Source organism: Etheostoma spectabile, chromosome 15, assembly GCF_008692095.1.
Source record: "Etheostoma spectabile isolate EspeVRDwgs_2016 chromosome 15, UIUC_Espe_1.0, whole genome shotgun sequence".
NCBI classification, from domain to species: domain Eukaryota; kingdom Metazoa; phylum Chordata; class Actinopteri; order Perciformes; family Percidae; genus Etheostoma; species Etheostoma spectabile.
Window position 1 is genome coordinate 27,826,346 of NC_045747.1, and position 15,099 is coordinate 27,841,444.

The 15,099-nt window shown below is 39.5% G+C and overlaps 1 protein-coding gene across 6 annotated transcripts in view; it reads left to right on the forward strand.

The window, feature by feature from the left end:
* The window catches only part of LOC116702551 (uncharacterized), a 24,531-nt gene extending 14,982 nt beyond the window's left edge, over window positions 1–9,549 (forward strand). The window contains exons 1-9 of one of the 6 annotated variants that reach the window (XM_032536819.1): window positions 1,875–2,169; window positions 2,259–2,566; window positions 2,600–3,125; window positions 4,668–5,013; window positions 5,512–6,182; window positions 7,402–7,494; window positions 8,096–8,158; window positions 8,854–8,916; window positions 9,499–9,549. In XM_032536819.1, coding sequence (XP_032392710.1) covers window positions 1,878–2,169; window positions 2,259–2,566; window positions 2,600–3,125; window positions 4,668–5,013; window positions 5,512–6,182; window positions 7,402–7,494; window positions 8,096–8,158; window positions 8,854–8,916; window positions 9,499–9,524 — 2,388 coding nt within the window. In that variant the 5' untranslated portion in view covers window positions 1,875–1,877 and the 3' untranslated portion in view covers window positions 9,525–9,549. Of the gene's footprint in view, window positions 1–1,874; window positions 2,170–2,258; window positions 2,567–2,599; window positions 3,126–3,166; window positions 4,636–4,667; window positions 6,183–7,401; window positions 7,495–8,095; window positions 8,159–8,853; window positions 8,917–9,498 lie in introns of those variants that run through there. The other 5 variants (XM_032536818.1, XM_032536814.1, XM_032536816.1 and 2 more) reach the window with 5 other exon arrangements.
* The last annotated feature ends 5,550 nt before the right edge of the window (window positions 9,550–15,099 follow it).

Sequence of the window (15,099 nt, forward strand, 5' to 3'; positions counted from 1 at the left end):
GTCTAGTTTTGAACAGGGGGAGAGAGTTGATATTGCGTTGTACCTCCTATGCTATTAAAAAAGGTTATTGGGGGTAAAGTACCATAAAGACTGGTGCTGTCGAACATTCCTTTAACCATTTCACCTTAAAGGTGTAATTTAAGTCCCAGAAGTTCAAATCCACCTTCATCCTTAGAACCACAGTGAACCGCTTTTTAAAATGTCTGTTTTTTCCGTACAAAATTCATAAATATGGTGTTAGTCTTTAAAGACTTTAAAAATGTCCCTAAAATAGAAATGTCTCGTTGAAGCCATACATTTAGTTTTGTTTTTCTTCAATTTAGAGCTGCTGCTGCTGACGTTCCATGTGGTCCTTGCAGATATAAAATAATATAACTCAATATTTTACATCGGTAGGCTATAAATCATTTTTTCCTTATCAGTCTGATACAAAGTGTTGTTAAACCCGTAGCAGCTGAAAATTGGTCAATGAGTTTCAATTATTATAGCATATTCAATCTTAGTTTGTCACTCAAAAAGAGCTGTGAGACAAATTTATGGATATGATTATGTTTAATATATGTCAGTATATTATAACCACCAGCAGGAACAAGAGTGGTGAAATAGGGCAGCCCTGGCAAATTGACCGCAGTACAGGAGATCTTTTTGTGATGTTTGGCTATATCACAGAACTGTAAATATGTTTATAAAGCATTTCAACTATGCATATGAAATTTTGTTCAAAATCTGAAGTCCTTTGAGTAAAAGTAGTATTCTTCCGTATCATATCAAATGCTTTATAAAAGTCAAACACTACCCGGGCATCAGTATTGAGATCAGAATATTGTCTATATTGTGTCTAATATTATAGATAGTTTTTTTTCTTTTTTCAATTATCTAATGAAGACCTTAACGGTTCCCAAAAGATTAATGATAGCATTTTGTAGTTAATATTTAAGAGCGTTATAAGTCCAATTTTCTATCGTTAAGTGATCTTTATCACTTGATATATATATAATAGCTATATATATATATATATATATATATATATTGTGCATTCTTTGAATAAATCAAATGAAGGTTTCCAATAGTTTCTCAAAATGCATATAAAACTCGCTGAAAGGCTATCGTTCCTTTGAGATTTCTTTTTTTTTTTTTTTTTTTTTTTTTTTTTTTTTTTCTTCTCTCTTATTGAGCTAACAGCCTCTGGACGTTTGCATTCCATTTCAAATTTTTCACCTATAGTTGATGTAAACGCTTTAACAGACTTGACAAATGTCACAATCGGCAAATTTAATCTTTGACCTATTGAAATTAATAAAAAATTAACATATCTTGAAATGTCAGAATTAAAGGTGATATCGTTAATTTTAAGAGTAAAATTATTTCTTTTGCAATTTTGCTTCACTAAAGCAAAGAAATGAATACAATTTCCTTCCCCTTGTTTCAGCCTTTTTGCTCGGGATCTTAGAAATGCCCCTTTAGCCATTTCAATATACAGATCTATTTCCTCAATTCTTTCATTGTTTCTTCTTCCCTTGAAAGATTAACCTCAGTCATTAAAACATTTAAATTATCCATTGTTCCTTTGGGTATTTTAATTGCTATTTCTGATTTTTAAACTTGAAATATTATTTTTGCATGATAACTTTGTTATAAGATACTACCTAACACTTTGTTACAGCAGGTAAAGCGAAGGATAAGGCTTTTTTTTTTATTTATTTATTTATTTTTTTAAGTGTCCTAATAAACCTGCTAGTGAGAAACGTAATCGAATTGAGTCGACCTGACCTGTTTGCGTGTAGTTTGCCAAGATCTAGAGTGGCAAACTGTTTTGGAAAATCAATGTGGATTCACAACGGTCCTAACTGCCCTTCCTCCATCTCTGTAGGTTGAATATGGCAGCAACATCAGCTGTCAGCATATCTCCACCAGCTCATCAGGGACCAATTGCTGGGAGCCTACACACCAACAGCCGTGGACCAACCTGTGAGCAGCAAGCTCCGGGACTGCACGGCATCAGCCAAGACCCAGGAGCATCATTCCACCCCCAACCCCCCGTCTTTGTCCGGCCTTTCTTCTACGTCCATGCTCCACCTCCACCCCAACCACCACCTCCACCTCCTTTTCTCCACTACCAGTGGCCCATGCCCTTCCCCTATAACCCCTTTGCGGCCTTCCCAGGCATGGGTAAGTCTCTTAATTTATTTTTAAATTTAGTTTATTTGACTTGAACCATCATCTCAGTTAATTTCACCTATGATTTTTCTACCTTCCAGGCTATGGTATGGTCATGCCCCCATTCCCCCCTCATCCCTATATGAATGCTCCAGCCCATTTTCTGCACCACCCCCACCCTCACGTCCAACCTGTCGACAGACGTTTTCTCCATTCCCCAGTCTACGCTCCTAGCGCACCCTACCAGAACCCAAACCGGACCCACAGAAGTCATCAGAGTCATACTGGCAATGTTAGAGAAACCGTGAACTGTGAGGTCCAAACAGAACCCATACAGATAGGTCGTTATGGAGAAAGAAGCCCACTCATTGACTCAGATTCTGGGCGTGCAACCGGCTCAAACTCTCCATCTGCCTCAAGTACCAGATTGCAAAAAAGAGGCTCTGCCGAGGTCAGGAACAATACTTTATCCAGCAGTGCTTCACTTACTTCAGCCGGTTCTCCAGATAGTATAGTTCCTGTTTGTAGCTCTTTTCAACAAGAGGTTGTCAAAGAGAGACACGTCTCTGTTCCTGACATCCTAATGAGTTGGAGAAGTGGCACGCCGCAGGCAAGGATTCTGAAATTGGCGGACAACCTGCCTCAGAATGATGACCAGCTGCCGTCTTACGAAACGGAAAAAGGCCACCAGAAGTCTTTTTACCAGAGTCCGACTCAGACCAAAAATGGTCCAGTGGTGGCTGACAGTGCTGACGATGACGCTGAGCGTAACCTAAACTCTAAGAATGGTGCAACCCTTTATCAGATCCTCAAACTGAGTAAAGCTCATGGAGAGTGGAAAGCAGAAGGCAGAAGAGAAAATGAACCGGTGGGATTGAACGGCTCTCAAAAGCGTAGTCTACCCTACACGGATAAACTGCTACATTCACACAAGAAATCCCGACCGCTCCCTGACAATGAGCAAGAAGATGAGACAAATCCACAGAGACCAGAGAGAGTTCCGGACCAGACAGAGATCATTCCCTATCAAATGTATAGCTGTCAGACGGCGAGAAAAATGAATGAATCTGTTTGGTCTGTGGAGTCTCTGCCCCCCTTTATCGCCACCAAGGAGTGGCTGTTGCAGAACGGCATGTTGGAGCCTGAAGTAACTGACCCTGTTCTAATGTCCAAAACACCGCCTCAGAATCACCACCAGCTGTCATCTTACACAACTGAAGAAGACAATGACAGGTCTTTTTACCAGAGTCCAACTCGGACCAAAAATGGTCCAATTGTTGCTGACGGAGCTTATGATAATACTGAGGGTAGCTTATGCTCAGTGGACATTTCAACCCTCTACACAATATTCAAACTAAGAGATGACCATGAAGAGCGAAATGCAGAATCCCAATGTGCTGTACAGTGTAGTCTACCCTCCACGGATGAACTGCTACATTCACAAAACGAATCCCGAAAGCTCCCTGACAATGAGCAAGAAGATGGTGACAAGTCAAATCCACATGCAGACCCGGCAGAGATCCTTCCCTATCAAATGTCTTTTAATAGTTCTCAGATGAGAACTATTGAGTCTCTTTGGTCTGTAAAGTCTCTGCCCAGTTACATCCCCACTAAGGACTCTCTGCTGCAGAACAGCATGTTTGTGCCTAAAGTAACAGACTATGTTCCAGTGTCCAAAACACTGCCTCAGAATGACCACCAGCTTCCGTCTTACGCAACTGAAGACCATGAGAAGTCTTACCAGTGTCTAACTCAGACCAAAAATGGTCCTGTGGTGGCCGACGGTCCTAATGATAATGCTAAGGGTAACTTGCACTCTGAGGATAGTACAGCATCTTTCATAATCCTTAAACTGAGACAAGCTCATGAAGAGCAAAGTCCACAATCCAGAAGAGAAATTGAGTCTGTGGAATTCACCGGATCTGAAGAGAGAGATGAACTGCTACAGTCACAAAACGAATCCCACAAGCTCCCTAACAATGAGCAAGAAGATGAAGAGACGAATCCACACGGAGACACAACAGAGATCATTCCCTATCAAATGTCTTTAAATGTATCTCAGATGGAGAGAAAAATGAATGAGTCTGTTTGGTCTGTGGAGTCTCTGCCTCCCTTAATTCCCGAGGACTGGCTACTGCAGAACGGCATGTATGAGCCTAAAGTAACTGGCTCTGTTCCAGTGTCCAAAACGCCACCTCAGAATGACCACCTGCTGCCGTGTTACGAAAATGAAGAGCAGATGTCTTTTTACCAGAGTACAACTCGGAAGAAAAATGGTCCAATGGTGGATGACAGTGAATATGCCAATGATGCTGAGAGTAACTTAAGCTCCATGGACAGTGTAATCCTTTTCAAGATATTCAAACTGATAGATGGTCATGAAGGGCATAATGCTGAATGCAGAAGAGAAAATGAGCCAATGCGATTGGTTGGCTCTGGAAGGCGTCATGGCCTACCATGCGCAGATGAACTGCTACATCCCCGAAAGCTTCCTGACCATGAGCAAGAAAATGGCAACGAGACAAATCCACTTGCAGACATCACAGAAATAATTCCCTACCAAATGTATAGCTGTCAGACGGAGAGTAAAATGAATGAGTCGGTTTGGTCTGTGGAGTCTTTGCCCCCCTTTATCCCTTCTAAGGAGTGGCTGCTGCAGAATGGCATGTTGGACCCTGAAGTATCTGATTCTGTTCCAATGTCCAAAACACTTTCTCGGAATGACAACCAACTGCTGTCTCATTTGGCTGAAGAAGAGCATAAGAAGTCTTCTTACCAGAGTCCAACTCAGACTGAGAACAGTCCACTGGTGCCCGACGGTGCTAATGATAATGCTAAGGGTAGCTTAAGCTCTAAGAACAGCCCAACCTTTTTCGAACTAAAGGAAGCTCATGAAGTGCAAAAATCAGAATCCAGAAGAGAAAATGAGCCGGTGGGATTGGTTGACCCTGTAAGGCGTATGCTACTTTACACAGATGAGCTGCCACATTCGCGAAACGAATCCCAAACAATTCCTGACAATGAGCAAGAAGATGCCGACAAGACAAATCCACATGAAGACACGACTCCCTATCAAATTAAAAAAACGACTGAGTCGGTTTGTTCTGCGGAGTCTTTGCCCCTCTCTATCCCCAATAAGGACTCTCTGCTACAGAACGGCATGCTGGAGTTTGAAGTAACAGACTCGGTTCCAATGTCCAAAACACCGCCTCAGAATGACCACCATGTGCCGTCATACGAAGCTGAAGAAGAGCATGTGAGGTCTGTTTTCCAGAGGCCAACTAGGAACAAAAATGGTCCCGTGATGGCTGACGCCGCTTATACTATCAATGCTGAGGGTAACTTAAGCTCCATGGACAGTGCAACCCTTTTCAAGATCTTCAAACTGAGAAAAGCTCATGAAGAGCGACTTGCAGAATCCATGAAAGCTGTGAGGCGTCGCGTACCCTGCACGGATGAACTGCGACTTTCCCAAAACGAATCCCAAAAGCTCCCTGAAAATGAGCAAGAAGATGGTGACGAGACAAATCCTCAAGCAGACACTACAGAGATCATTCCCTATGAAGTGTGTAGCAGTCAACCGGCGAGAAAAATGAATGAGTCTGTGAAGTCTCTTGCCCCGTCTATGCCCGCCAAGAAGTCCAGTGACATGGATGCCTCTAAAACGAGAACGCTAAAGCAAGGCAAGGGCATTGTTCCTTTAGCAAAGGGCCCCTTAGCTTCCCCAACTCCCCGGCAGAGTAAAATTCTATTTACCATCACTGAAGACGACACGGACACAAATAGGTGTCGGGTGATTGGCCAAAACGGAGTGGACGTGGAGGATGAAGCTTGCAGGAACAAAGAAGTCCAAAACCAGCAACTGTGTGTCCAGACGGCTGCCCAGAAGATAGCAGACGTGTCTCCATCAAAGACACATTTAGTGGACTGTGGCGTCCAGTGTTCTGAACTACTGGAACACAACTGTGTATGTGAGATGACGAGCAGCATGGGACCGAGTAGATGGCATCAAAGTAAACCTTTGGGTGATTTGCTTCCTAACCCTCATGTTGTCTTCCCCTCAAAATTGAAAATCAACAATTTTAAAGCATTTTATCAATTTTTTAAACTTTTTCTTAAGGTTTGTTTTTTTTTTTTTTTGGGGGGGGGGGGGACCATTTTTAACACCCTCTCCCTTTTTTTTCAATGTTTGTCATTTTTTTTATGTTCAACCCTACCTAACAATAACTTTTAGTTTTGCAATTCAATTTTGGAATTTATGTTCAATTAACGTCAATTATAGGGAAATTATGCCTTATGTTTAGGAATTATTTAGACTAAAATGACAGGAATGTGTGATGGATAATCAGACTGAATTGGAATTATTACTATACTATTTCAAAACAACTTCAAATGCTATAAAATATAAGATGCCCCAAGATCACCCCAAAAAGTGTTGTGTGGAGTCGAGTTTTATTTTGGGTAATTACAACTGGGTAGTTAAAAAGAACATTGACGTAGGAAAACTGGTCAATTTGAATGCATATTCACAATTACAAATAGCGATGCAGATTAAGAATGGATGATTTTCTTGGCAAATATTGATTTGGGACTCTATTGGGTTGAGAGACTGTGACAATCCCTATTTCAAAAAACTGTGGCGTGTTCCTTTTTAAAGTGCTCACTCCCTTGTCTTTATTGTATGTCTATTTGTGCATGTTATAGGTTTATAAAGGGAAAAAACAAGCGCCCACCCCCCCCCCCCCCCCCCCCCCAGGCCTTACATCTCCAACAGAAAACTCTTTTCACAAACTGCTCTATTGTTGTCCAGCCTTTACTTCTGTGACAAATGTGCATCACTTTGTAACACACGTTATAATGCTAGCCTAGCTGCTAACGATTCACACCTTCATACTCTGCTTCTGACTGGCTAGTAGTCCTTAACTAGTTACTGCGCATGTGCGACTCCCAACAAAGATGGAACAGATGTGAGATGTCTCACTCTGTAGCTAAAACAGAAAGCTCAACACACAGGGTGAAAAGACGAGCTGCAGCAGTTTGCAATATTACAATAGTTAAAAAAAACTTATGTTTACCTATTATGGTACAATCTCCTAAATACAATGATGAACCCGAAAATAAGTAGTAACGGTTTTTCTCCATTACATTGTTTTTGGGATCTTTAGAGCTGCAAGAACATTTTTATAAATTGCACAGCCCTAACATGTCCCACTTTTATTTTTAAACCGATATTTATCTCCATAGATATGAAGAAAGCAAACTATGGCCCGGCTGAAGGAGTTGGAGGTAAAAGGAAGAAAAGAAGAGGAGGCATGATCACTGGAGGAATGTCGTCAGGTCAGGGTTTCAATTTCCTGCGTGACCCTTTTTCGTTTTATATAGGAAAATGTGCATGCTGTAATATAAAGATGAATCATTATGCCTGCGCACCAAGCACAGTACTTGTCTACACTGTAGTTTTACAGGTCAGTAATTTGGGGACCAGTCATGCAACATAAAATCATGACCATAAAAAGTGTTCCTTTTTTTTTTTTTTTTTAATTTCTGAAATCTTTTTTTATGAAATGTAAGTCATGATTTCTATCCTAGAACATTGTAAGTTATAAGTAAATCCCATCAGAAAAAGAGCTTGGGATCCAGAATAGTTTAAGTGCAATGTTATAATAATCAACCATCCTGGCAGAAATTAAGAGCTTGGAAATTTGAATGCATTATTTAAGCATTTGTAAAATATGTCTGTGGGAAGTAAAAGCACTTTTTCAAATTGTTTACTATACTACGGTGTTTGGTTTCATAAGTTACCCAACTTCAAACCATTAAGATCACAGAAAAACAAACCGTTAAGACTTTGGCAGCAAATAGTATGGTAGTGTAAGACACCAAGCAGCTTAAGAACTAATTATGAACTTTTAATTGTCATCCCTCTATATGACTGCAGATATGCACAGCAGCCAACAGGAAGCCTACAATGGAAATTATTGCAAACCTTGGAAATCGCAAGGTAAGAATCACTCATCAGGATGGGTGATGGAGAGCATGCTGTGCCTTTTTAAAATGTAGGCTTATACTGTACATGTACATTTCCTGTAATACTGGTCATTTTATGAACCTCGTTTGATAGCACGTACAAAAATACAAATCAATTTATACATGAAATGTGAGGGGCTTGGTTGGGGCACTTAAGTGTATAATTTAATCAGTCATGAAGGAGAAAAAAATATGAGAAGACTCCTGTTCAACGAATTGTACACAATTGCAGCAATCTGTAGTTGGTTGATTTGATCAAAACCGATCCCGGAATGTTTGAGATGAATGACTATGATGTACAGTTTATTAATGCTCGTTTCTAAAGATGAAAGATGGGAACAGGTTTATGAAGATGAGAACTTGCCCAGACTGAGTTTCAGTAATGTATACCAACAAATAATATGAAGAGTGGCAACCTCCAATGTTTATCATATAGGTCGGTGTTTTCCCAAAATACAAACACTTTATTTTATTTTTTTATTGTAGCTATATCCCTGTTTTCCCTAAAACTGATTGAAGTTGCACCCAGAAATTATTGTATTGATCTTTTTTTTTTTAATTTAAAGACATGACATAATTCCAAGGCTTAGTACTAAAACGCACGCACGCACGCACGCACGCGTCTTTTAGATTGTATAAGACCTTCTGGCATCATCGCTCTGTCTACAGATGTGCACGGCAGCCAGCAGGAAGTCTCCAACGGGAACTTCTGCAGACCTTGGAAATCCCAAGGTGAGAATTGCATGAAAACAAGACTACTCGGTGTTAAACCACCTTCTTCTATCACTGCACCTGCTTAATATGCAATTGGGGCTAAAGGGTGAGTTAAATGTGTAATATTTGCCACAGTTACGGGAGCCAGATGGGGCTTGAGGCTTAATATGAGAAGGGCAATTCCCCCCCCCCCACCCCACCCATTCTAACACTGTAATTTCCCATTTTTTTGGGATCAATAAATATCTATCTATCTATCTATCTATCATTCACCCACCCATTGGAATTCAATTTGCACTCAGGACCCGTGGCCATATTATCCCAGTACTTTAAGAAAGCTCAAATGAAGCCTTCATGAGCAGTCTAGTGCAGCTTGACTTGGTGTCAATCACCCAACTGTATGTATTTTTGATTTTTCTGGATATTTGGTTTTCTTTTTAGACATTTTGTCAGTTGGCATCATGCATACATCAGCTAGGACAATGCTACTAGAATTAACTGCATTGGACAAATGATTCCACTGTTGTACCCATCCTCTAACTTGCATAATGCATCAGTGGCTTTTTTGCTTTTTTTAATACTGTTGGTTGCTTCTTCCAGGTAGATATGGAAGGAACCGACGCTGACGACTCTCTAGAAGACTACGCTTGGTTTTAAAGAATGTATTTTAAATCTAAACATGAATTTTAAAATTAAAAATGTATTTTTCAATAAATGTTTTTACATCTCTTTCAACGTTTGTTGAGATTTTTGAACATGATTTTAAGACTAAGATCCAAATAAAATAAATAAATGAGGCCCCCTTTCTTCTTCTGTTCTTTCCTGAGAACCAGAACTTTTGCTTTTACCTGAAGTTAAATAGAACACAACAATATGGGGCGTATAATAACTACGACTAAACTCCAAGGGCCCCTATTTTTTTTTTTTTTTTTTTTTTTTTTTTTTTTTGTACACAATGGTTAGATTGCAGCCTGAGAAACTAAACCAAGCAGCACCCAACAATGTAACACTTACTGGACACACATCACCACAATGGCATTTCTCACCTCTATTAATGCAGGGTTCCCAAAACTTTCAGCCCATGACCCCCAAAGTAACGGTGCAAGTGACTTGCGACCCCCCCCCCCCCCCCCCCCCCACACACCCATATAAACATATGTAAACATTGCGCTCAACTGCACACGCACTATAGGCGTATACCAAACCAAGCATACTAACACAAAATACACACAGTTTTATCTTGTGTTAAAATCATGGCTAACGTACGCTGTTTTTAAATTTTTATTTAATTTCTGGAAATCAACTTGCCCCCCCCCCCCCCTCCCGCTGGTCCCGACCCCCACTTTGGGAATCACTGTATTAATGAACAGGCATTTCAACTTCATTTACAAAAAAAAAAAACTAAGTCAGTCATCCACACAAAATACATAATATCCCATCCTTCCAATGTAGTCAACCTGCTTCAGCCTTAGATTGCATGAAGCTGTACCTGGATTGAGTGTTATGCTGCAACTAGTCAACGCAATCCAAAATGAGTGGTTACCTCCTGATATCAGTTTTGATCTTGCATTGATTCACAGATTGGTGTTGACTGAGACCACAGCCACTCCGTAAATGCATGCAAACAAATGATTTAGGAAAGAACCCTGGGAAGGGAAGTCCACAGCATTGACAGAATGTTGGATTCTGTCTAGTTTAAAAGCCGAATGGGAGAACCAGAGTGGGAAAAAATATTAACCCCATCACACTGGTACTGTAAGTGAATATCTTTTGCCTTCCACACGAGCCAAAGTTGAACCCTTGTGTTTTCACATCAACAATGCAACGTCCTCCAAGGTAAAAACTACATTTTTTTTCTTCTATATTTTCTTAAGATTCTTTATTATGCTTTTATAAGTTAAGCTTTTTTCTACGCTTTTTCCACTGCCATCGGATTCACTAACCATTTATAACCACTAGTTTTACACCTAATTTTGGACATAATCAATAAACCTCATATGTAATCATACCTAATTTGTTTAAAAAAAAATCTTAAATTAGGAATCCTTTCGACAAATCGTTACGGTTTGGTGGATAAGCAGACTGACCAAACCATTTCAATGTTTTTTTCAAGTGCTATAAAAATTTAACGGAGCTCGCAAAATTCAATCAATGAGGTGAACTAGTCAGAATATTACCTGCAAAAGGCGTCGTATGTAACCATCCGTGTTATTTTTGGCCAGTTTAATGAGAAACTGATAATGGGTGAATTTGACCCAATGACAACGTGAGGGTTAAAGACATCACCATGTCAACCGCACTTGATGCTCTCATCTACTGGAGGTTGTCTCTGGAAAAAGGTATTCAGCCCCCAACACATAGCACTCCTGTAAGAAACCCTGCGGGGGAGAAAGGCATGTACCGTCCATACAGCTGGAGATCGTACGCTGATAACCTACACACACCGCTTAAGATCTATCTGTGGAGTAATGGACTGATAAATAAAAGAACAATGAGACGTGCAGGGAGCTCCAGGTTCTCTTCTGCTGCCTGACCTAACAATGTCAAGCTGCCACATTCCATTTGAGTCAGAGTCAAAAGAAATCCAATAAGATTCACATCAGCTGTCTGTGAGGGGAAATCAGTTGGCTGGTGGTGAGCCTGTGCAAGTAGCACGCCATGCAGACCGTATGCATGTATTGTCATGCACATGTACATACTCAAATGGCATTATCGTGCAACATAACCATTACTTTAATAAAAGCAGACGTGATATTCATTCTAATGGATCATCACATTTCAAGTCTCAGCACGCTCATATCACAACCATGATTGACCCTTGTCTTGTCTTCCTGTTAAAATTGAAAATCAACACTTCTGTTGAGGCTTTTTATCAATGTCTTTCTTTTTCTTATGATTTTGTCCCTTTTTTTTCTCGATGTTTGTCACTTTTTTTTCACGTTTTCAACATTAACTTTAGTTTTACAGTTATTTTTGGAATGTATGTTCAATAAATCTCATTTATAGGAAATTATACCTAATGTTTGAGTTAGAAAAGCAGAACTTTGGAACTTTTCGGACTAAAATTAAAGGAACGCATGTTGATGGATAATCAGACTGGAATATGTCAACTTTTAATCAACACTTTTTCGAAACCAATTCTTTCACTTCAATTTTTTTCTCCAAATGCTATACAATTGAATAAGACCCCCAAAAATGAATGAAAGTAGAAACTTGTACTTGCCAAAGAGCGTTGTGTGGAATCAATCATGTTATTGTGGGTCGTTACAATTAAAGGAAAAGTTAAAAAGAACATTGATTTCGGAAAACGGGTCAATTTGACCCAAGGAAAACATGAGGGTTAAAGCTATGGCAACTAACCTGGGAACAGAGTAGAACAAAACACTTTCAAACTAATAATTCAGACACTAACGGACCGAACAAACTGATCAGGAAGGCTGGCTCTGTTATTGGCTGCAAACAGGAGACATTTGATGCTATTGTGGAGAGGTAGTCACTGAACAAACTGTTCTCTATTGTGGATAACTCTTTCCACCCTCTCCGCCCCCCCACACTGGTCCAACAGAGGAGCACTTTCTCCAAGCGGAGCATCTTGGTGTCTCCCCGACTACTACAAGAAATCATTCCTACCATAGGCAATACAACTTTTTAACACTTCATCTCTGACTGTTATAAGACTCACCCGTTTTACTACATCAATGTTCTTTTTAACTACCCAAAACAACATGATTTATTCCACAACGCTCTTTGGCAAGTACAAATCTCTTCTTTCATTAATTTTGGGTGGTCTTATTCAATTTTAGAGCTATATTTGAAATCTTTATCAGGCTGTAAAAGCCAAATTTTACTCTTTTTTTAGGATACTGTAAAACGGAATCCTCCTGTTAAGCCAGCTTCATTCCAAGTCTTGGTGAGGCAACACATAGCCAGTCTGTCTGTCAGGTAACATCGGACCATTCTGATATAGTATTTTAAAATTAAGGGCTTAAAAGTAAAACTATTGACATTTTTTCAGCCTGTTAAAGACATATTTTACTCAATTTTTGGTTAGTCTGAAACAGAATCCACCTATTTAGCCAGCTTCATTCCAACTCTGGGTGAGACAGCACTTATCCAGTGTATCACTAAGGTAATATTGGAGCATTCTGATGTAGGGTTTTAAAATTAAAGAATTAAATGTCCAAGGAAAGCTATATTTGAAATCTTTTTTAGGCTGTTAAAGCCATATTTTACTCTTTTTCAGGCTACTGTAAAAAAGAATCCTTCTGTTAAGCCAGCTTCATTCCAATTCTAGGTGAGACATCACGTACCCAATGTGTCACTTATGTAATATTGGACCATTCTGATGTAGGATTTTAAAAGTAAGTGTTTAAAAGTAAAGCTATGTTGAAATCTTTTTCAGGCTGTTAAAGCCATATTTTACTCTATTTATGGCTACTCTAAAACGGAATCCACCTGTTAAGCCAGCTTCATTCCAACTCTGGCTGAGACAGCACTTATCCAGTGTATCACTAATGTAATATCGGAGCATTCTGATGTAGTATCTCAAAATTAAGAGCTTAAATATCCAAAAAAAGCCATATTTTAAAACTTTTTCAGGCTGTTAAAGCCATATTTTACTCTTTTTTTAGGCTACTGTAAAACGGAATCCTCCTGTTGAGCCAGCTTCATTCCAAGTCTTGGTGAGGCAACACATTTCCAGTCTGTCTCTCAGGTAACATCGGACCATTCTGATGTAGGATTCCAAAATTAGGGGCTTAAAAGTATAGCTATATTGAAATTTTTTCAGGATGTTAAATCCATATTTTACTCTATTGTTGGCTACTAATCAGAAACCTTTCCAAGAACACAACTACTTTATTTACAAATTATAAAGTTTATTACAATGCCAATGTACTTAGCAATTAATAGGATTCCAATTCTGAGAAAATGTTTGAAATCTGCTTTTAAAATACACAAGGACAGACGGATTTCCCTTTAAGTTGCATTCAGGTCAGTGCAGTAGTTTAAATGTCAAAACAATCTCCTTTGTTTCAGTGTTTCTTTTCAAAATTCCCAATTGAAAAACTTCCGTTAAAAACATGTATTGAGGTTTGCTGTGATAAACTGTCACGTTCCGGCTCTTAGACCGTGACAAGTATGGAGACACAGCACCTTTAAAGGTATTACAAAAGTAATTTATTTTAGCAAACGATAAATCATACGTCTAAATAGAACACAAAACAAAGCATGTCGTGTGACAATCAGTCCAGTCAGTAATTGAGGTGGGGATGAGTGAAAATAAAGTGTAGGTGTAGATGTTGAAGTGTACGAAGAACTCAAAACAACCATAGCCACATCCTTGAAGGGGGACGCCTCCACTGACGGAGACAAGAAGAAGACTCCCCTCCTGCACTAGTACCAGGCTTGAGTAATCGGCACACATTGGGGCCCTCAGGTGTCCACGATTAACCTAACCAGAAAAGCACAGGAAAGTTACACAGGACAGTCCCACAGGGGTCGTAACACAAACAAATATGAATTATTGGTAATTATTGCTAGTTAATTAGCTGTTATGCAATGATGTCATCTCTTTTCTGCCTCCTCACAGACTCAGGCAGGGGACGGGAAAGTCTACAAGTGTCTGTTCAATCACAAGTTTGAGGAGGCCGTGTCAGAAAAGGTGCGGCCAACTCAGTTGCGTTTTGGCATCTTATGGTGAACTTGTTTTGGTCAGTAATACGCCCCTCTTCTTCAAAAGTGCCGTGACGCTCTGACCACTCGTCAGAAGCTGATCTCTCAGGAGTACAAAGTCAGTTACTCTCTGGCATTTGGAAAAACATACTGAAGTGGTTTTGAAACAACATTGGGTAAAAGTTGACTTATTCCAGTCTGTGATTATCCATCAACATAATTTCCTTTAATTTAAGTCAAAATAATTCCTAATTTCTGCTTTTCTAACTCAAACATAATTTCCTATAAATGAGGTTTATTGACCATAAATTCCAAAAATAACTGTACGAAAAAATGTAAGTACGTGTTTTTCTTGTAGAAGTTTAGGTTAGAGTCTTTTCTTTATATGTTGTTTTGTTTAGGAAAAGTTTAGGTGGCCTTTAGAGTTCTTTTGTTTGTTATGTTGGGACCTCAACTCTGAATTAAATAGACACTGCTACGTTGCAATTCTTTGTTCTGACCTTGCTTCGGAGTGGGAAGAGTGTGTGT